The 23,534-nt window shown below is 34.3% G+C and overlaps 2 protein-coding genes across 3 annotated transcripts in view; one reads left to right on the top strand and one right to left on the bottom strand.

The window, feature by feature from the left end:
- Positions 1 to 489: 489 nt before the first annotated feature.
- On the bottom strand, positions 490 to 17,076 carry styk1a (serine/threonine/tyrosine kinase 1a). Of its 2 annotated transcripts, XM_056480491.1 has the most exons (10): positions 16,948 to 17,076; positions 14,307 to 14,359; positions 11,487 to 11,699; positions 10,683 to 10,913; positions 8,488 to 8,669; positions 5,277 to 5,357; positions 4,749 to 4,963; positions 4,622 to 4,662; positions 3,778 to 3,874; positions 490 to 1,950 (listed from the first exon to the last, which is right to left on the bottom strand). In XM_056480491.1, the coding sequence occupies exons 2-10, from the start codon at positions 14,356 to 14,358 to the stop codon at positions 1,755 to 1,757; spliced, it is 1,308 nt and encodes a 435-aa protein (XP_056336466.1). In that variant the 5' UTR covers position 14,359; positions 16,948 to 17,076; the 3' UTR covers positions 490 to 1,754. The 2 variants fall into 2 exon arrangements, with proteins under 2 accessions (XP_056336466.1, XP_056336467.1); XM_056480492.1 differs by lacking the exon at positions 14,307 to 14,359.
- Positions 17,077 to 22,013: 4,937 nt separating this feature from the next.
- The window catches only part of clcn1a (chloride channel, voltage-sensitive 1a), a 63,259-nt gene continuing 61,738 nt past the window's right edge, over positions 22,014 to 23,534 (top strand). Inside the window, exon 1 of the mRNA XM_056479537.1 lies at positions 22,014 to 22,165. Within this exon, the coding sequence (XP_056335512.1) occupies positions 22,115 to 22,165 (51 nt within the window). The 5' untranslated portion in view covers positions 22,014 to 22,114. The remainder of the gene's footprint in view (positions 22,166 to 23,534) is intronic.

Genomic DNA, 23,534 nt, shown 5'->3' with positions numbered 1-23,534 from the left:
ACAGCCAATTCTAAAACGTTTAACTTGTTGCTGCAGCATGACAGTATGTTTTAAGATATGCACATTTTTAGATCTCTGATGTGTTTTAGGACATTAAAAACGATTTTATTGGTTGAAATTAATCTCTAAAAAGACAAATCTTAGATATTATTTAAGTTTTAGGCTTTGACAAACCAGCATCAAAATGACCTATTATTTAAATTAAGCAACGTCATTTGGCGCCCTTTGAACTCTTGCAAGCAAGTTGCAAGTTTCATCACGGCTGATTTCTCGATTGTTCCGCTTCTGGTCAACAACAGGTGAAGAACAACATGCTATGTAATACGGAGAAACAAAAACGCATATTTATGGAAAATGGAAGCATTTAAGACTGTTTCCAAAAGGAACAACACGCTTTGATTTGCAAGTAAGTGGAAAACAATTTAACATGGCTAATTTCGAAAAAGTCAGACCAGTTTTAATGCATCAATGACAAAACTGAAAAAAAAAAAAAAACAATTCGTTTATTTTAATAAATAGTTCATTTTTAATATACAACCTCCATCTTTTAAAATACTTTTACCAATAAATTAGTCAATATTACAATTATATTACTCGAACTTTACAATTATATTACTCGAACTCGAAAAGAATACCAACATAAAGTACAATATAATTTTACCCAAATAAGCACAGTGATACTCTCTCTCTCTCTCTCTCTCTCTCTCTCTCTCTCTCTCTCTCTCTCTCTCTCTCTCTCTCTCTCTCTCTCTCTCTCTGTGGATCAATGCAGTCATGCTAATACATTTACATTGCATTGTCCACTGTTTTACAGATTGAACTTAAAGGGATAGTTCACTCAAAAATTAAAATTCTGTGATCGTTTACTTATCCTGCAAACCTGTAACCATTGACTTACAAGTTACAGGTTTTCAGCTTTTTTTCCCCAAAATATCTTATTTTGTAAAAACAACAACAACTCATAAATGTTTAAAAACCACACGAGGTTAAGTAAATCATTTTCATTTTTGAACGAGCTATGCCTTTAACATCTTTTCATTTGGGTTACAGTTTAGCTTTTAGCCTTTTCCAAAAGTATAGTCCTCAATAACATTTTGCAGGTGCACCAAGATGATGACATCTACTGCAGGCTGTGTTGTGTGTTGTGATGGTCCATTTATTCAAAGCTTTGTGCTGCTTTTTGGCAGTCTTGTTTTGACGCATTAAAGGCATAGTTCACCCAAGAAATAAAATTCTGTCACTTACTAACTCTTGACTTGATTCAAACCATGAAACCATTTTTGAATTTCCTCCTTTTGTTGAACAGAAAAGAAGATATTTTGAAGTATGAACCACTGACATTTACGTATGAAAAAAAACTACAATAATTTATAGTAAATGCCTTTTTTTTTCTTAAAGTTAAAAATGAATTTTCTCATACCTGAATATTTTTAAATGGAGGTAAATAATAAAACACACAAATAATAAACGTGTTGGCAACTTTATGGTTAAACGTTGCAAAAACGTTGCAAACAAATTTTGGTCAATAATAATACAGATTCAACATTGCACTACCTATGATGTAACTATTGTTGATGCGCACATTGCGATATCGATGCTGAAACGATATATTGTGCTGCCCTACTTACAGGTTTTCAACATAAAATATATAAAACATTTTATTTTTGTTCAACATGCTGGCTTGGAACAAGTCAAGGGTGAGTAAATGATGACAGAATTTTCATTTTTGGGTGAACTATCCCTTTACGTTCTCATTAGAGCACAGCAAAGTTGAGTGATTCTCCATATCCCGCCTCTCTCATGTATTTCTCCATGTCCAGCAGCTCCGACACTCGCAGCACTGCCTGATCATTCGCGCTTCTCTCTCCTGATTGGAGCTTTCGGATCAGCTCTGCCAATGAGACTCGATCCTTTGCTCTCCACTTGCAGCAGGACTTCATGATAGAATATCTAGAAAATATAAATGCATACAATACAATCATAATAATGCGATAAAAGTAATAACAAAAGAAATCGTGCTATATAAAAATAATAATAATTAAAGCAAATCTTATGGGTTATTTTAATTGCGAGTATATTCTGCATCTCCAAGATGAAAGTTATTTTTGAATAATAACACAAAGCATATCAAATTCATATCTATAAAAATAACATTTGTATGTGTATTTAAGGATATTTAAAACTATTATATGAAGAAAAAAAATTCTGTTTTAGACATACAATGTGGTATCTGGTTTGAGCTAAAGCATGAATTGGTGGAAAACCCTGCTGAAAAATCCAGCTTAAACCAGCCTAGGCTGATTGGCCGGTTTTAGCTGGTTGACCAGCCTGGTTTTAGAGGGGTTTTGGCCATTTCCAGACTGGTTTCCAGTCATTTCCAGCATTGTCTTAGCTGGTCAGGCTAGAAAATGACCAGTTAAATCCAGCTAAAACCAACTTGACCTGCCTGGTTTAAGCTGGACATAGCTGGTTTTGGCTGGGCTCCCAGCCTGTCTAGGCTGGTCAAGCTAGTTTTAGCTAGTCATTTTCCAGCCTGACCAGCTAAGACCAGGCTGGAAATGGCCAAAACCCCTCTAAAACCAGGCTGGTCGACCAGCTAAAACCAGCCAACCCGCCTAGGCTGGTTTAAGCTGTTTTTTTCAGTAGGGAATGTCAAGTCTGTTATTCTCAAGTCTGTTGGTGGTTTAAAAAGTTTTACAATAAATGAAACAACAATAAGTAGCTAATTAAATGCTCCCTATCACATTTGTACGATGGCCGAGAGAGCTAAACGTGGTGTAATTTAAGAAAACGCATGCAATTCCAAAAACCACCCATAAATTAGGAAAAGATCCTCATCGGTTTGACAGTATACGTATTGCTAATCCTCACAACGCAAACACATTAAGAAAACGCGCTGCAATTTCTCACAACACGAACAGAACAGAAATGTTTCAAGGGGACCAAAAAAACTGACGGACCCGACTGGGATTTGCTTATTGTGTCATGAGGTGAGTTTTTTTTTTTTTTTTTTTTTTACTGTGATTACACCATTCCCTTGACTTATGTATATTATTATCCTAAATAACCATACCCTAAATTGTAGGGTATGGGTGCGACATTGAGGCGTGCACTCGAGTAAATTATGATGACGATTTTTATGCGTTCACTAAAGGGAATGATTAACGTTAGCTCCACAGCTAACTATCAGGCACCTGTAGAGTTAATGCGTTCTAGTAAAATATATACAAATAAAATGGACCGGTAGCTTTTTAAAACGAATGACGGTGAATGAATGAAAGTAAAACCAGTGAGCCGTCTGACAAAAAAGTGCCCTTCTGAATCAAATCAGCAGGATGCCCTTCTGGATCTTTCACTTACTTAGAAGACACCACTGACTACGTTTACATGGACATCAGTAATAGTTATTTGCCTTAATCTGAATAAGACAATAATATAATTACGTGAAGTGCTTTTTGAATATTTTGTCACCAGGCTATTCACGTCTGCACGTCTCATGTAATTTTGGGTGTTTCATCTTTAATTCCTCGACTTTAACTGCAGTTCATTCATTCAACTTTTCATTCATGCTTCCGTGACAAACTGGGGTAGTTGACGTGAATATGAAGGACTGGTGGAGGAGTGTTGCTTTTATTGATACCACACGTCAAATGGAAAGAAAAAAACTTTATATATATATATATATATATATATATATATATATATATATATATATATATATATATATATATATATATATATAGCTTGGATTTGGATTTTGGAACAGTAGTGACATACAGTGTATTTGAGCAGTATGGTGGTCTCTTCAGGGTGTTTTCTCTCTGTAAATGTTGCAGAAGTTCACTAGCCATGATGTTGGGAAAGGGAGCCTCTCCTGAAACAAACAATAAGATTATGTCCTTTGGGCAGCTTTAGAATTATATTTTTATGTAATTGTTTTTATACAAATAAGTGGACTCCAACTATGTTTCTGTATGTTCAGTCAGAATGACTTATAATAGAGTGCCTTTCTCAGACTAATTATTCATGACTTCAATTATTCAATATAACATATATATCATTTAATGGTTTCATATTATGCACTACTATGTATTTTGTGGTGTCACAAAATACCTTATTATGGTAATGCTTTATTTTATTTATATTATATATTTATATATAAACTTGAGTTACATCAAAGTTGTAATGTTAAAGGTACAATGTCTACATTTTCCATTTTATTTTGTGATCATTTTTATGTTGGACCTGCAATCCTGGGTTTTTGAAAAGTGTTTTTATATTTTATTGATTTTTCTTTTATATTTCTACATTTTTAATCAAACATCTGTTCTTAAGTTCTAAATCTAATGAGAAATATGATCACATAGGAATGAGTACACTTCTGAGTGTGTATCTAACTGTAAAAAAGAAACACATGTGATCTACAAACATAAATATTATTTGATTGAATTTACAGAAATGGTACTATATCATGATATATATTGTTATCAAGAAATGCGATGACTTTTATCATGATTTGAGAATGCCATATCGCACAGCAGTAGTCTGAACTGAACTTTTATAGGTGTTTTTTCATTCAGCTCTCTGTGACTGAAAACAAATTCTGTTGACCAACACTCACCTAATGTCACCATCTCATAGAGCAAAATGCCAAAGGACCATCTATGAAGAAATGAATAAAATTTAAATTTTAAACATCACAAAACATGCATAAATAACCAAAAATAAAAACATCACAAGAAACCTACACGTCACTGCTTTGATGCAGAGGCTGTCGTGCCAGTAATTCCGGAGCTTGCCATTTTCTCATTTCTATTTCTTCTATGTCCTCTATAGAGCCTGCATTTGCTTTTCTGTGATATGCTGGACCCAAACCCCACAGCTTAACCGAGAGATCCCGACCAACCAGGACGCTCCGAGCTTTGACGTTCCCATGAATGCAGTTCTTACTATGCAGATACTCCTACAATCAGTACAGGTTTTGTCAGTGCAATAACAAGTGCTCTTGGGTGTGACAATAAATGCTTTGTTCTGCTGTATAAATCATGAATTCTCTGTTTAAGTGCTCATAAAATAATGGCCATTATTAATGTATGCCAAAGTAAAAGGCTTGGATTGATTGATGAAGTTGTCAGTATGTTAAAAGCATGCCTGGAGTGGCTCATAAAAACCTCTCCATGTTCAGTACACTTATACATTACCAGGCTTTCATGATGACACTAACTTGTCAGTGTGTTTGTATATATGGATATATATTGCAAGCTAACTTATCTCACCAGAGCAGATGCGATCTGAGCGCCCATGGTAAAGATTCGTCTCTCAGTCATGTCACATGGTGCTGCCTGACCTGTGTGGTCCTGTGAAGGAGATTTATAGTCAGTCAAAGCAAAGGTCAGGTTACACTTGTAGTTTGACACTTAATCAATCTATTACAAATGAGATCACAACACACAACTATCTGTATCAATTATTCTCAGGTGACTTCAACAGTTGTTAGCTATAGCTAATCTATGAATCCGTTTTTATTAGCTTTTTTCTTACATACAGACTTTATGGGAAAATTACCAGTTAATTGCCATGAAGAGATCATGTGTGAACAGGCCCTTTTTAAAAAAATAAAAATGTCAAAATTACTAGTAAAATACCATAAAGAGATGAGGCACTTTAAAAAAAAATACTGGAAAATTACCATAAATTGACATGAAAAGATCACGTGTGAACAGGCCCTTTTTTAAAATGTCTGAAAATTACCAGTAAATTGCCATGAAGAGATCATGTGTGAATGCCCTTTTTAAAAAAATAAAAATTGAAAATTACCAGTAAATTACCATGAAGAGATCATGTGTGAATGCCCTTTTAAAAAAAATAAAAATTTAAAATTACTAGTAAATTACCATAAAGAAATCAGGCACTTTTTAAAAATACTTGAAAATTGCCAGTAAATTGCCATGAAGAGATCATATGTGAACAGGCCCTTTTAAAAAAAACTGGAAAATTACTAGTAAATTGCCACAAAGAGATCATGAAGAGATCGCAGCTAGCTCTCTGCAATTCTCACATGGTCGCCCGCTGAAGCTAAGCAGTGCCTAGTCAGTCCCTGGATGGGAGACTACATGGGAAAGCTAGGATGCTAGCAGGGGGCACTCAACCTGCAGTCTGTATGGTTCCTAATGTCCCTGTATATTGACAAGGACTCTTTACTGCTCAGTGAGTCTTTCGGATGAGACATTAAACCGAGTTCCTGATTCTCTGTAGTCGCTAAAAATTCCAGGATGTCCTTTGAAAAACAGTGAGCTAACCAAATTTGCCCACTGGCCTCTGTTCATCATGGCCTCCTAACCATCGCCAAATCATAATTGGCTTCATCACTCGGTCTCCTCTCCACCAATAAGCTGGTGTGTGGTGTGCGGTTTGGCGCGATATGGCTGCCGTCACGTCATCCAGGTGGATGCTGCACACTGGTGGTGGTTGAGGAGATTCCCCCCTAAAATGTATAAAGCACTTTGATTGTCCAGAAAAGCGTTATATAAATGTAAGAAATTATTATTAATTATGTGTAAACAGGCCCTTTTTAAAAAATACTGGAAAATGACCAGTAAGTTGCCATTTAAAATATCATGTGTGAACAGGCCATTTTTAAAAAAATATCTGAAAATTACCAGTAAATTGCCATGAAGAGATATTGTTTGTACAGGCCCTTTTTAAAAACATATCTGAAAATTACCAGTAAATTGCCATGAAGAGATCAGGCACTTTTTAAAAATACTTGAAAATTACCATTAAATTGCCATGAAGAGATCTTGTGTGAACAGGGCCTTTTTAAAAACACCAGAAAATTATGAGTAAATTGCCAGAATTCTACTGCATAAACAGGACATTTTTTAATTTACCAGTAAATTTGTTCCAGGAATTTTACACCAGTTTACCGAAAATATATCTTTTAGTTACAGTATTTTAGCTTTAAGGTAATTTTTTTGGATTTCCCCTAAAATGTATTGTGTGTTTTTGCTTTGTATTCTTTACAATGTGAGGACCAAATATCCCCACGAGTGTTGGGAAAAAAAATTGACACCCCTCAAAAAAAATTTTTTTATATTGTTTATGATTATTTATGATATATGATTATTTATCAAATATGATTATTTATTTATATGATAATATATATTTATGATATATGATTATTTATGATATATTATTTATTTATATTATTTACGCGGTGGCACAGTAGGTAGTGCTGTCGCCTCACAGCAAGAAGGTTGCTAGTTTGAGCCTCGGCTGGGTCAGTTGGTGTTTCTGTGTGTATGTTCTCCCCGCGTTCGCGTGGGTTCCTCCGGGTGCTCCGGTTTCCCACACAGTCCAAAGACATGCGGTACAGGTGAATTGGGTAGGCTAAATTGTTCGTAGTGTATGAGTGTGAGTGAGTGTGTATGGATGTTTCCCAGAGATGGGTTGCAGCTGGAAGGAAATTCGCTGCATAAAACATGTGCAGGATAAGTTGGCGGTTCATTCCGCTGAGGCGACCCCAGATTAATAAAGGGACTAAGCCGACAAGAAAATTAATGAATGAATTAGTTATGAATTATAGTTATGTGTTTGAGTAAAACATCGTTTTTGTTTTATTATGTAAGGTATATATTAGTATTCAAATGGCAACATATACCAATACTTTAACTTCAGAATTGTAATATTTGTTATAATAACACAGATTTTTAATACAATAAATTATTTTGCCCATTTGTTTAATTGTTAAAATATATCATCATTTTAATATACATCTAATTATTAATTACATATTTCAAAACTCATTCATTCATTAATTTTCCTTCGTCTTAGTTCCTTTATTTGGACCGTCATCACAGCGGAACGAAGCGCCAACCTATCCAGCATATGTTTTACACAGCGGATGCCCTTCCAGCTGCAACCCAGTACTGGGATACATCAATACACACTCATTCAAACACATACATGACCAATTTATTTTATGTCAAATGGACTGTGGGGGAAACCGGAGCACCCGGAGGAAACCCACGCGAACACGGGGAGAACATGCAAACTCCACACAGAAATGCCAACTGGCCCAGCCGGGAACCAGTGACCTTCTTGCTGTGAGGTGACAGTCCTAACCACTAAGCCACCATGTCACCCATTTCAAAATTGTTAAATGCATAATTTTATAGGAGTTTATTTGTCAGAATTTCTGCTTTTTATGTAATAAAATGACCATTAGGACAGGAATATTTTCCCATACATCACTATCCTGTTGTTATTTTTGACGCAGTTTCACAGTTCATGTAAGTTTAGAACTAAAAATAGGTACATTCCATTTTCATTCCATTTCAGTCTATTTGTCCCACACCCAACTTCCTGTTACAAAGTGAAATTCGTATGCCAGCCTGAGAAATAAGCCTGAACCCGTCAGGCAAGTTCATGGTGTCATGTCATGTTTTGGTCCAGCGCTAAACAGAGAATTAAGCATTATTCACTTACCTGTCTGCACCTCCACAGGAAGCCCAGCAGGTCTCTGTGCTCCAGCTCCTCCATCGCCATCATCAATGGTGTCCGTGCACTCACCACACCCAGCAGTTTGGGCAGTGACACATGTGGACCCAGCTCTGACAGGAAGTGAGAAAACCCCAGGAAAGTCTGGCACTCTCTGGCATTGGCTGATTCTACATGGGGAAAATTGGAGAGAAAAGTACGATTGCATATGTCGGTGTGATTTTTTTTATTTTATTTTTATCAATCTATAGTGTCTAGTGTCATACTATCTCTTGTTTTATCTGTCTAGGGATGATCTTAGTGAAGTGAAGGCAACAGTGATGATGAGGTGTGTGTTTTATCACTATAAGAATCAAACCAACAACTTTCTGGTCACCATGTAACGCTTTAACAACAGGTGAGACAAACATTTACTTCAGATTCATAATGATTATGATATAACAATAATCATAATGAGATATAAAATATTTCACAGCATGTAATGTACAGTAGTTAATGGGTAAATATTTTAAGGTAACTAGTTTTATTCAAGATCAACCAACACTGACTAGATTAAGTGAGATAGATAGATAGATAGATAGATAGATAGATAGATAGATAGATAGATAGATAGATAGATAGATAGATAGATAGATAGATAGATAGATAGATAGATAGATAGATAGATAGATAGATAGATAGATAGATAGATAGATAGACAGATACGTACACCCCTCACAAATCTATCCATTAAATTCACATTTTTAATAGGAAGCTATACAATATTATATTTGTGCAGATACATTAGATTAGTCTGTACTAAGCCAAATCTGGAACTTATCTAACAAAATAACTTACGATAATGGTTCAAAAACTAGTACACCCAAATGTACATGTTAAAGAAAAATATTAATTACAAACTTCAAAAAAGAGGAAAATTCAAGAAAACCAAAAAAAAAAAAAAAAAAGGAAAAATTTAGTTGGAATTTTTATAGGTTGTATTTGTTTTTGCAATATTTTGCTTGAATTTAATTGTATTATCTTTGAATTTCTAGATATGCTTGGCGACTAAAATATTTTTTTATTAATATATCTGTTTAATAAATCTGTTTTGTTCAAATTCTCCAAAATATGTTGCCTATATTCACTGAGAAATGGATAAAACTATTCATTTTCAATATGGAGTGAACTCAATTATGCTGAGCACTTTAGATAGATAGATCAGTAGGTCAGCACGTCTTCAGAATTGTGTTTTACATACATTTAAAGGAGTAGAGGTTGTTTTGTTATTGTTTGTCAAATTGCATATCCATCCTAATGTCATTACTGTTATTCATTAAAAGTGTAAAAATAGTTTCAACTTTTATTTAATGTACAAAAAGTAGAATTATTTTTTTGTACAAAAAGTAGAAAAATGATATGAAATTGTATGGAAATTAGTAATGTTTACTTGATAACTGATTGAAAAAAATTCAATCAATAAATGAAATCGAAGAACTTCATTAAACTAAAATTCATTTAAAGCTAAATAGAGATATAAAAAACTAATACAAATGGCAAAAACACATACAATTAATAACACTAAACTTGAAATAAAAACTGAAATATACGTTAAAAAAACAATAACAGCTAATAGCAATAACCAAAAATACATTGTATGGGTCAAAATGATAGATTTTCCTTTTATGCCAGAAATCATTAAAATATGAAGTAAATATCATGTTCCATTAATATATTTAGTACATTTCCTTCACTATAAATAATGCTGGGTTCCACACGATCATGATGCTCCAACACAAATCGATTAAGTTAACTTAATTGTTTTTACAAATTTAAGTAGATTGAACATAAAATAATTAAGTTGTCCTCCTAAAACCTTAAGAATTATGTTCATTCAGCTCATTTTAAATGAGTAGTTTAAACAAGCAGCAAAAAATAGTTTTTTGAGTTTTCTGTAAAAATATAAAAACTCAATTTTTGATTAGTAATATGATTGCTAAGAACTTGAAAGGTAAATTTCTCACTATTTAGAATTTTTTTAAATACTCAGATTTCAGATTTTGTACCTTAGCTAAATATCGTCCTAACAAAGTATACACCAATGGAAAGCTAATTTATTTAGCTTTCATAAAATTTATAAATCTCTTATTTTTAAAAAATTGTGACGCACATCTGACTATTTTTGTCGTAAATATACCATTTACCTTTAAGCACTCGTAATATGACTGGCTGTCTGTCGATGGCAGCTCTGTGCAGCGTGAAGTTGTCTTGTTTCACTGAGAAGCTGATGGGCAGTGGAGAGAGCAGCTGGAAGGCGCTCGGATGCCTCTCTGTGGTTTGTTGAGGGATTGCAGGAGCTGAATTCTGCACATCATGCGGAGGTTGTTCTGTCATGGGAATAACCTCATGTTCCATCGGGTTCAGTTCTGCTGGAGCTGTTGTTTGAAAGTAAATCAAGAAGACAGACCATTTTTGAACAATCACCTTGCTAATTAAGATAGTCTTAACCCTTGTGTGCTGATAGGGATGTTTTCATGCACTCTGGGGTGATTTTGAGTCTTTATTTGGCTGCAGCTTTCTATATTTCAGCAAATGGAATGATTTTTGGTTGCAAATCTTATTTTGACACACATTTTGGGAATTTTAAAGACATTCAACAATACACTCTGGGCAAACGTACTACCCTTTTGATATGTTTGTGGCTGTTTTTGCCCCATTGACTTGCATTATAATGACATTTTTGCATAATTATTGCATGATCATGCATGATTATTTGGCGTCAAGGCTTTGCAATCAAAATATGTCATTAAAAACCAAAGGGTAGTAAACTTAAACAATACACAAGGCTTAATAAACACTGATGATTCATGGAGGGGAAGCTTTTCATTTAGCATAGTGGTCATGCACTCTCAGGGAGGCCTATAAATAAACATTGTTATTGCGCATGATCTGGATGAACATATACAAAAAGAACAGTGCAACTTGAGTATTTAGAGAGCGGTAGCTACCGTCAATGCCTTGCAGGTGTCGTCTGTTGCTTCTCTGCAATCTCTGTGTGTTATGATGTTGTTGCGTGTGGTTATTTTCCTTTCTGTGGTGTCTGTGATGATGTGATTTCTTATGAGAGCATTTGAGCACCAGCAAGATGATCATTACAGCAAGAAAAAGCAAGAGGAACAGAACTGGAATGACGATCAGTTCGACTTGATAAAAAAGCACCTCTGCAAGGAAAAATAAAAACAATATGAATAATAAACAGAGATGGTTTCCTTTCACTTGTTGAAGTCTACACCAATGAAACTTGGAGTTCTGCTTGTATGCAGTTGCATTGGTTTAGATCAGTGTTTCCCAACCCTGTTTCTAGAGGCACACCAACAGTACATATTTTGCATGCCTCCCTTATCTGAAGCATTGATTTCAGGTTTTGGAGTCTCTTCTAATGTTCTGATGATGTGATTTAGGTGTGTTTGATTAGGAAGAGGTTGAAAACGTGTACTGTTGGTGTGCCTTTAGGAACAGGGTTGGGAAATGCTGGTTTAGATGATGAGGTAAAAATAATCTGCCAATGGGGTAAGCAAAATAAACTAATTTCAAAGCAAAAAATGACTATTTTGCTTACCTCGTTGGTCGATTATTTAGCTTGTTTTAAGGAAAAACTCACTTAATTTTTGCTTATTATTTCTAAATACAAGACAGTTTTTTTACTTGTCAAGAAAACTCTTGCTGGTTTGAGCATTATAGATATTTAGACTAGAAATGAGACGAGCAAGAAAAGCAGCTCACCTCATGGATCATATATTAGGCAATGCTGTAGATTCCCACATTTCAAACAGGGCTGTTTCTTGAAACACAGGCTCATTGGAAATACCTGCTTCAGCCTACATTTTTTGTGAAACTACAAAAACTAACACTTTAACATACGTTTGACTGCAGATACTAGGTCAAATGAACCCTACAGGGCAGTATGCAGTACAGCTTTTGTTTCTTTTCACACTAATGATACTCACAGGGACATGTTATAGATGAATACACCAATAATTTTGTGCAGCTCTTTGCACAACACCAAATAAATACCACAAAACCATGGAATGAAAACACTGTTATAAATATTTTGTGCATAAATCAATTCCATGCATGTGTAATTCTCAAAAGAAAACAGAACTTAAATGTAATTTTACGAGGGTACAAGTCCAAAATCTGCGTTAAGAACAGCCATTTTCTTTGTCTGCTTGTGTAGTACTTAAACATTTACAGTTGATGTACTTTACATACATGAAATGCAGTTTCACCACTACTGAGCGACAAACACAAAGTCTTGACTATAAATACGAATCCATAGAGCAACACTTCACTGTCAAAATTACGTCACCGCTGTTCCAAGCATTAATAAACAAGTGAGAGCCATTGATGAGCCTGATTCCTGACTCGAAGAAGAAATCCTGTCCTGTCCTGTCCTTCAGTCAGAAATCAGAATCGCATCATGCAACTGCACTGTTTAACATATTTATACATACCCTATGTTTATACATAACCTAAGTAACATCATTCAGATTTGCAAAAATGTAGACACTAGCTGCGTCTCAAATGGCACACCATACACTATGCACTCATGCACTATGTACTTAAGCTCTGACACACTCAACTGCATAGTATATGTAGGTAGTGTCGTCCCAAATGGAGCACTAATGTTTTTTACTAAGCGGAAATTCAAACCTTTTGCCTGATGACGTTTGGCAGTTGCCAAATCAGTAAAATAAATGACCAAACTATCAAATTATACCTGCCATGTGTATAACCGCATTCACCATTGGGAGGCACTATAATCACTCTCGTAGGAGAATTTTGCTTTCACCATCCACAATAAATAAAGTTATCCAACATGTGCGCCCAATAGCTCCACCCCTTCCGCTACGTGAGCAAACCTTTGGTCGTTGAGTGCGTGGAGTGTCCATCATTCCACACTTAATTTTACCAGCTGAATGAGTGCATCATCCGGGTAATTAAAGTGCACTTATTATTTTTAGAGTTTTCAATGTGAACGCACTACTTACACTATTTATACTACAAAATGCCGTAGAATAGTGCATAAGTATGCGATTTGGGACGCAGCTAGTGCCTTCTATTGGATTTGTCTTCCAAAACATGCAACAAAATGTATCCGGTGGAATGTATGTTTTGCGTTTTGCAAAGATGAAGGCTGCTGAGGCATATATTGTCAATGATCCTGGGTTGTGTTCTTTACAGCTCTTGCCTCGCTTACTCTGCAGCAAACAAAATACATATAAGTATGTTTATTTATTTATTATTCACCCATTTAAAAAAAATTTTGGGAATATTTTAAATATTTTCCAAATTATGTTTAACAGAGCAAGATAATTTTCACAGTATATCTGATAATATTTTTTATAATATATATTAAAAGCAGTTTTTTAATTTTTAAAAAAACCATTTTAAGGTCAAAATTATTGGCACTTTTAAGCTTTATTAGTAATCTACAGAAGAAACCATCCTTATACAATAACTTGCCTAATTACCCTAATCTGCCTAGTTAACCTAATTAACCTAGTTATGCCTTTAAATGTCACTTTAAGCTGAATTCTAGTGTCTAGAAAAAAATCTAGTAAAATATTATTTACTGTCATCATGGCAAAAATAAAATAAATCAGTTATTAGAAATTAGTTATTAAAAATATTATGTTTAGAAATGTGCTGAAAAAATCTTCGCTTCGTTAAAAAATAAAAAATAAAAAAAATAAACAGGGGGGCTATTAATTCTTACTTCAACTGTGTATATATAACAAATAAATTGAACATAACCGTCCACTCACCACAAAGACTGCCCGGTGTACATGCAAACGTTGTGTTGGTTAAGTTAGACATACTGTAAAAAGAAAAGAATATTGCCTCTGTTAATGAAGTATTAAAAAAAACACAAAAACAACAACACCTTTAAAACACTACATGTAAACTGATATCCAGTATTTCACAAGCAATGCTATTGACCTGCATCAGCTTATGTTTTATTAGTGTAAGGATGACATCCCTGGCACTATCATGCAGCACATGTAGTTTGGCAGCTCTCTTGAAAAACATAAAATTAGACTATAAATCTTCCAACACATGTAAAGCTGCACGTTTTGCAGAAAATATTGCAGAGCTAATGTCGCTTAAATTCAATGAAAAGTGCAAATTATTTTAAAGCCACCTTATTCATTAAATTTAAACTGATAATATACTAAACAATATATGAATACTATATAATAAACAGATTTTTCTGCATTTTGTACACTGTAAAATGTGCTGGGTCCCAAATCATTCATGCTGTTCCAAAACAAATCGATTAAGTAAACTTAATCGTTTGTACAAATTTAAGTGGATTTAACTTAAAACAATTTTAAGTTAAGCTTTCCCCCAAAAAATAAGAATCGTGTTGATGCAACTCATTTTAAATGAGTTTGAACACACAGCAAATGTCATTTTTTGAAGTGTATTTTAAGTATATTCAGTAAATCAGAAGGTAATGGTTTCGTTTCAGTCATATGCAACATATAGCAGCTATATATAGGTCTTATTTTAATTAGCAGCTAAATATGGATTTAAATATTTATTATGGAATCCTTCTAAAACATAATGAGATTTGCAGTGGTGGAAAGAGTACTGAAAAATCATACTTAAGTAAAATTACCATTACTTGCCTAAAAATGTAGTGTAAGTAGAGTAAAAGTATCTGTTATAAATATTACTCAAATGAGTAAAAAGAAGACCTTTCAAAAGTACTCATGAGTAGTGAGTGAAAAGCTGATGCATCATGTGTGTAAACATAAACGTAAACGTAACATTCTGTCCTGCATTTAGTTACACAACGTCATATGGCGTTAATATTATATGTAGGTTAGATTTAGGTTGTGACGTCAGCCGACCAAAATTCAATGTCTAGCCAGTTTGTAAGGACTTCATTTTGATGGCCGATAGCAACGTAAAATGACGTTGATATTTGGTTGATTTTAGGTTGTGTTGGAAAGTGACCAAAATCCAACATTGAGCCAACATCTTAAATCAACATCATATTGATATCAAATACTGATATTTATTCATCAGGTATGGCAACCAAAATCCAACATCTGATAGACGTCATAGTGGTAACGCCCACACAACGTCAAGCTGTAACAACGTTGAAATTTAGTTGATTTTAGGTTGGACGTTGGACATTGACCTGACGTTAAGTTCTGAAATCAACACGGTTTTCATTCAGTCAGTCATGTTGATGTCTTGTGCCTGCTGGGTGTTTAAAGCCATTTCGGTCATCATACAGTAAACATTCGTCATCTTCTCATCAGTGACATGCATCTAAACAGTCTCTGGGTCAATGTGTGTAAAGATTTTGGACATCTTCTTGGACACTTTTAATGCTACCAAATGGTTTGCTGCAATTATAAATCGCCCATGTTTTGAGGTAGTTCATTATGTTGCGAATTACCTTCTATGTGCACTTTGATTGGACAGGAATCACAGGATTGATTTTTCTAATCCCATAGACAAGAAAAAATAAAGTAGTGACTGCAGGTTGAAGTAGTGGAGTAAATGTACAGATACAGCCCTAAAAATGTACTCAAGGGTAAGTACAAGTACACATTTTTAAAACTACTTAGTAAATTACAATTCCTGAGAAAAACTACTCAATTACAGCAATTTGAATATTTGTAATTTGTTACTTTACACCACTGGAGATTTGTGATTTCAAAATGGCTTTTAATGTATCAAAATATAGCCATCTATAGCATTCAGAACATCAGTGCACGTACAGCATTTAAAAAAATAAACATAATCATGTCACACCTTCAACATTCCCACTACTAATCATGCTTTGTCAGCACATTGTTTCAGTTTGACTTTGTCATCTTGAGTTGTTTGCGAGACTACCACACTGTCACTGAACCTGTTTATCTGCATTTCAATCTTGGCATCATACAGTTCACAAACACAATCACACACAGGAACTCGGTGTAATGGAAAAGTGATACTTCAATATTAAAGTAACAGCAGTAAACTTTGACAAGTATAGCTTTCTGATCAATCAGTGGTCTAAGTCTTGTGAATGACAATTCAGCTACACATTATTCAGTGACACATTATAAGTGACAATAGTAAAGGAATATTGTGTGCTAATGCATACAGTATATACACACTTCTTACTATCTAATACCTATGATATGTATTGATATGCACACATTTATGTACATACATTCATATAATATGAGTAGAAACACACACACACATACATTTGTTTAGTCTACTCATATTATTTGAATAAAATAATAATATTATTATTTATTTATTTAAAATAACATTGTAATGCTATTTTGATGTGGTTAAGTAATCTGTAGGTGTACTTCATATGAGATGTTGCGTAATATATAGCTATATATTATAATTATAATATAGAAAACTTAGTAATGGTAATGAACTTACATGTTTATGAGGAACGCTGGAACTACTTTTCATTTTCCACACTTGTAAGAGGCTGTTTTGTTGCTGTTTGCTGGTTTTTGTTTTTGTGTTTCATTCCCAAAGTATCACCGGCTTTGTTCCAACTCTGAGTGTTGTTTAAGTGCTCTTAGTCTCACTGTCAGTGAGTTTAAATCTTGCTGCCACACCCTCCTCCTCCAGCTGTTTCTTTAAGCTCCGCCTCCACCTGAGTTTCTAGCATGCTTTACTGTGTCACATAAAGAGAGCTTGTTATATAAAGCTGCTTCAATTGTCAGATGTTAATGTGATAATGGGCGGCACAGTGGCTCAGTGGTTAGCACTTCACAGCAAGAAGGTCACTGGTTTGAGTCTTGGCTGGTCAGTTGGCATTTGTGTGTGGAGTTTGCATGTTCTTTTCATGGTTGCATGGGTTTTCTCCCAAAGACATGCGGTATAGGTGAATTGGGTAAGCAAAATTCACCATAGTGTATGAGTGTGTTGTAAAAGGGTGTTTTCCAGTACTGGGTTTCATCTAGAAGGGCATCCACTGCATAAGAAATATGCTGAAATAGTTGGTGGTTCATTCCGCTTTGACAACCCCTGATAAATAAGGGACTAATCCAAAGGAAAATGAATAAATGAATGAAAAATGTGATGATGTTTGCTGTCGATAGTTTAATTATAGTCCAGAAATGAAATAACGATGCTGTTTTTCTCACTCTCAGGCCATCCAAGATCTATTATCTGACTTCTTTAGAGGTCCTGTGAAGCAAAATGATTAGTCTGTACAAGAAACTAAAAATTTTTTTACAACATTATTAACTTCACACGCACATGCACATTCTGAGTGCATTCTAGAGCGTGAGCTTACTCTTATTTGCTCTAAATTCGTCCTTTATGTAAATAAGCATAAATAAGTACCTTTAATGAAGCATATATCTCAAACAGAATAGCGTTGCAAGAAGATAAAGCAGTTATTAATATGATACAGTTAATGGCCAAATTATTAACCATCCTGTGAAGTTCTTTTTAAATATTTATTTTCTCTTTTCAAATATGGGTATATAAAGTTCTGTTTAATGAAGAAAATATATTTTTCAACACCTTTTTCAACATATTTTAATAACAGATTTCTAATAAGTGTCATTTGTCTTTGCTATGATGACAATATATTCAAATACTGAAAATAAGACCTTAAAATAATTTTAAAACCAGCCAAACTAAAAGAAATGAGACTTTCTGCACAAGAAAATGTCGTTTAAAATATATCATATAAATACAGTAAAAATGTCTGTGCTCTGTTAAATATCACTTAGGAAATATTTGAAAGTAAATTCACTCGGGGGCTAAGAATTCTGTATATTTATGTTTATTTTAACTGTATATGTATAGGTAACATAAATGTCATAAAACTGAAAAATGCATGTATTGTTGGTTCAAAAATGGTCTGCATAATAAAATAGTAAAATTTTTAATTTTTTCTTAGGTAAAAAACTTAAATATCATGTTTTAAAACCATTCCTAGTTCTAGTCCTTGTGGCTGGCTTAGTTGGTGGTTCATTCTGCCGTGGCGACCCCTGATAAATCGGGGACTAAGCCGAAGGAAAATTTGAGGAAATTTGAAAATACATTACTTGCAGTGTAGTGTTATGCATATTCTAGGGCATATTCAAGAATTTTATCAATGCTCAAAAATGACTTGCTGCTTGTTCAATCTCCTTATTTAAAATTAGTTGATGATACAATTCTTAATTTTTTTTGCTTAATTTTTTGTTCAATCTACTTCAATTTGTAAAAACAGTTACAGTACATTAACGCAATCAATTTGTGTTGGGACAACATGAAGGAGTTGTGTGGAACCCAGACTTTGTTCAAATTTTCTATTGTAAAAAAACAAACACTACATCAGTACAAATAGTTACATATCATTATCTTTGTTGTTGCTTTTTTTTACAAAGGAGAAGAAAAAAAAATTAACAGGAAAAAAAACTAAATAATAATAATAATAATAATAATAAAAGGGGGAGAGAAAAATGAAAACAAGAGTAATAAAAGTGTACAGAAAATTACAACCAACTATCACAATCAAATGTTCAGATACATTGTCAATGTTGAAAGTAAATATTTACAATTAAACAATATAAAATAGTAATAGTTAAAAACAAACAAAAATTAAATTACTACGAAATACATAAATTAAAAAGAAAGGAGAGTGTGTCTATTAAATGGAAGGCAAGACTTTAAGAGAGTTAAAGTAAGTTATAAAACATTGCTGCTTTTTAAAGAAATTAGTTTTCCCAGAGCATCTAACCTTTTCCAATTTTAGAAATTGCATGGTATCTACAAGCCATTGCGATGTAGTTGGAGGCTTGTTTGATTTCCTGTAAAGTAAAATACGACGCATAGCTAATAATGAGGTAAAGGCCAAAATATCAAGTTGTTTTGAATTTAACTGGGACCAAATCTTTGGAACCCCAAAATTGGCAACATCAGGGGATGGGTCTATATTTACCTGCAACACTTTGGACATAATTGTAAAATAATTAATCCAATAATTCTGTAACAGAGGGCACATAAAGAACATATGACTTTAATTACACCTTGGTGCATGATACCTGTCACATCTGTCATTAATATTGGGAAAAATTTCAGATGGTTTTTGAGAAATTGATTCTATGAAATACTTTCAATTGTATCAGGCTAAGGCGAGCACAAATTGTACTAGAACGAATTCTCTGCAGTGCACAAATCCACCATTCATTTTCCCAAGATTTTTACATTTTAGTAAGAGAACAATCATCCAAGCTTAAAATGCACCCATAGATTTTAGAAATTTGTGATTTGAGCTGTGGGTTTAGTTGCAGTAACTCTTCCCATACCTGTAGCTTAGGCAGAGATGGGTAACCTGAGAAAAAAGTAGCAGAGCAATGTCTAGCCTGTAAATATATTTTAAAAAATGGGATTCTAGAACCCAGACTTTTTTCACGTGAATATTCTTCTCATCTTATTGTTAAGCCAATAACCTGCTCAGTGTTTAACATGTTAAGGATTCTTTGATGAATAAAAAGCCCAAAATAGCACAATTAGTCAAAATAATTAGAAATCCTTTGTAACTTCATAAGTGTCTTTACCATCCCTTTCAATCTTTTGAACCATATACACTTACCGGCCAACTGCTCGTTAATGCATATTTCTAATCAGCCAATAAATTGGCAGCAACTCAATGCATTTAGGCATGTAGACATGGTCAAGACGATCTGCTGCAGTTTAAACATCAGAATGGGGAAGAAAGGTGATTTCAGTGACTTTGAACATGGCATGGTTGTTGGTGCCAGGCGGGCTGGTCTGAGTATTTCAGATACTGCTGATCTACTGGGATTTTCACACACAACCGGTGCTGGGCAAGCTACTTGAAAAAATGTAGTGAGCTAAGCTATTAGCTACACTACTTAAAATGTAGCTTAACTACACTGAAAGCTACACCGTGGGAAATGTAGCAAGCTAAGCTAAAAGCTACTTTGCAAAAGTAGCTTAGCCACATTTAAGCTATTTTTGCAATTTTCATTTTTAAATCGAAGCAACTTAAATTATCATTCAAATCTTAGTGATCACTAAAACTGTCAATGAATCATATGTGGCAGTTCAGTTCAGTTATCTACTGTTAAATAATATTGTACCAAACAGAAACAAATTATATAGGTTTGTATATAACAGCAAAAACTAAAAAATCCAATAAAACCAGGTGTTACACATTTAAAATACTATAGTAATGTATAGTAAAGAATACGAATATGCATTAAATTACACTAACTTACATATTGTAGTATCATTAATAACTATCATAAAATAATAGTAATTACCGTAGTATACTTTATCCTTTACTACAGTAAACTATATATATATAGTTAAGCTATATAATGTAGTTAAGCTAGTAGCAGCTAGTAGTAGTACTGCCCAACACTGCACACAACCATCTCTAGGGTTTACAGAGAATAGTCACAAAAATAGAAAATATCCAGCGGCAATTCTGTGGGCACAAATGCCTTGTTGATGCCGGAGGTCAGGGAATAGTGGCCAAACTGGGTTAAGGCAGTTCTTAAAGCAAAATGGGTTCCAACCCAGTACTAGTAAGGTGTACTTAATTAAGTGGCCAGTGAGTGTAAGTGCATACCAAAAAAAGATTTTCGCAACTAGTTCAAACTACTTATTTAAAATAAGCAATTGATAAAGTAAGTCGACACAATTCTTTTTGTTTTGGAACAACCTAATTGTTTCATGTTCAATTCACTTCAGTTAGTAAAAACAATTAATTGAACCTAATCTATTTATGTTGGGACAAAATGAAGGAATTATGGGGAACCCAGCATTTTGTGCAGTGTATGTCTCAATGTGTTTTACCAACACAATCTCACGGCAATTCGGAGCTTTTTGATTTAGTGGCTAATTCGTATGAATTCGTACGATCTATTCGTACAATTTAGTACGATTTGCTAATCCCTTAATGACAGTTGGGTTTAGGAGTGGGGTTAGGTGCCACGCCTCCTTTTTAAAATCGTACAATTTCGTATTACTGAACTCGTACGAATTCGTACAAATTAGCCTCTAGACTGACAAAACGTAAAATACTTACGTTTTCTCGTGAGATCAGGCTGGTTTTACTCAACCTGTTATTTGAATCCATCAATTTATTCTTCTCACCCCTGAGTATGTTTCCTCTCATGTTCATTTCCCATGTTTATATCAAGCTAAATCGGTCTTATTGTATCATTAAAACGTATTGCCCAACCTTTCCTCAAATGAAAAGGGCGAATGGGAGATGGCTCCGGTCCTCCCTCATCATGTTTCATGCGGGACGGGGAGTTCCCTCGCTGTGCCCCTCTCCAAATGAACAGGTGATCAAAGTCTTAGCCTGTTGCCAGGGGTGACAGGATTAAACAAACCGTCCCACTAATGAAGGGACACATGGCTTTAGTTAGGCTCTGACACACAAACACATGTACCGTCCTCATAAAGCCATACTACACACACTAGTTAGGGATGGTGTGCATGTGTGAAGCAGAAACAGAGAGATCGAGTGTGTGTGTGTGTGTGTGTGTGTGCCCGTGCCACCCCAGGGTGGGAATGCTAAGACAGACGGGCAGTTTATTTTTGGGTCAGTGACAGTGTGTCAATGGCCGCAGATGAGTCGCAAAGGAAGGCTCTGAGATACCAGCAGACCGTGGTCAGTCACTTTGCTTTCTTTTTTTTCTTCCTCAGCCTTTTCTCGTCTTCTGTTTAGTTTGTTCTTTAGACTCCTGGTGGATTTCTGTTCTTCTGTCGTGTGAAAATGGTGTGGGGGTCTCTGAGATGTGGCGCAACCTCTGCATGACTTGTGTATTTGTATGAGTACAGATTCTAACGTGATGGTTTATTCACAACCAGTGCAAACTAGTTATTTTAGAGCATGCCGCTGGTTGCATTTTGCAATGTAGTTTGTTATATTGTCAAGAAGAGTTTTTAAGGAAGCTGAGTTTCTCTCATGTTTACTCATTTATCATATGTTTAGGCTTCTAACACTGACTTTTTATTCTTGAATGAGTTTACACTTTAAAGCAATAGTTTGCTCAGAAATGAACATTTACTCTCTATTTACTCGTCCTAAATGGGGTTTCTTTATTCTGTTGAACACAAAAGAAGATATTTTGAAGAGAGCTGAAAATTGGTAACCTTTGACGTCCATAGTAGGATAAACAAATACTGTGGAGCTCAATGGGTACCTGGTTTCATCATCTTTTGAGTTTAGCAGATCAGTTTTGAAACATCTGAATGGTGAATAAACAATCAAGCAAGTTTCAGTTTTTAGTGTGAACTATGCCTTTAGGACAAAAAGCACTGGTTTATACTGGTTTGTAATAAAGCCACTGTATGAACTGAGGTGCTACTATTTCAAAAGATGCATGTTTGTATCTAAAGAGTTCTTATTAGTACTTCAAGGTACAAAAATGCACCTTAAAAGGCTCTATCCCAATGACAGGTGTTGTACCTTTTACAGTACCTCGTCCTATAGGGAGTGTAAAGTGTCTGCTTTAATGTTTCAAATAACTTTTTCTAACAACAAAATAAAGGTAAAACAAAATAATAAGATCTTTCATGACCTAGCAGGAAAAAAAATGAAAGCAGCTTCAACAGTTCCACAGATATTTTTAAAGTTTATTAAATGTTATTCTGTTGAGCACAAATAAATAGATGGAACCAGGTAACCTTTGACATCTGTAGTTTTCGTCTTGCTACTATGGAAGTCAATGCTTACCGGTTTTCAGCTTTCATCAAAATGTCTTCTTTTGTGTTAAACAAAATCATAATTAACTTTTTTGTTTGTTTGTTTGCCTACAATTGTTTATATAAATTTGGAAAATTTGCTTTTATTATTAAATATTGCTTAAAATTAGTTTCTTGTGTTTATGAGTATAGTCAACATTCTTTTAAAGTGCACCTATGGTGTAAAATCTACTTTTCAAGCTGTTTGGACAGACATGTGTGTAGGTATAGTGTATAGGCTGTCATGTTGGGGTGATATAAACACACCCAGTGCTTTTTTTTTATTTAACAAC

The sequence above is a fragment of the Danio aesculapii genome, chromosome 19, assembly GCF_903798145.1.
Source record: "Danio aesculapii chromosome 19, fDanAes4.1, whole genome shotgun sequence".
NCBI lineage: Eukaryota > Metazoa > Chordata > Actinopteri > Cypriniformes > Danionidae > Danio > Danio aesculapii.
Note: the sequence above shows the minus strand (reverse complement) of the source record. Positions and strands in the feature narration are given on the sequence as shown.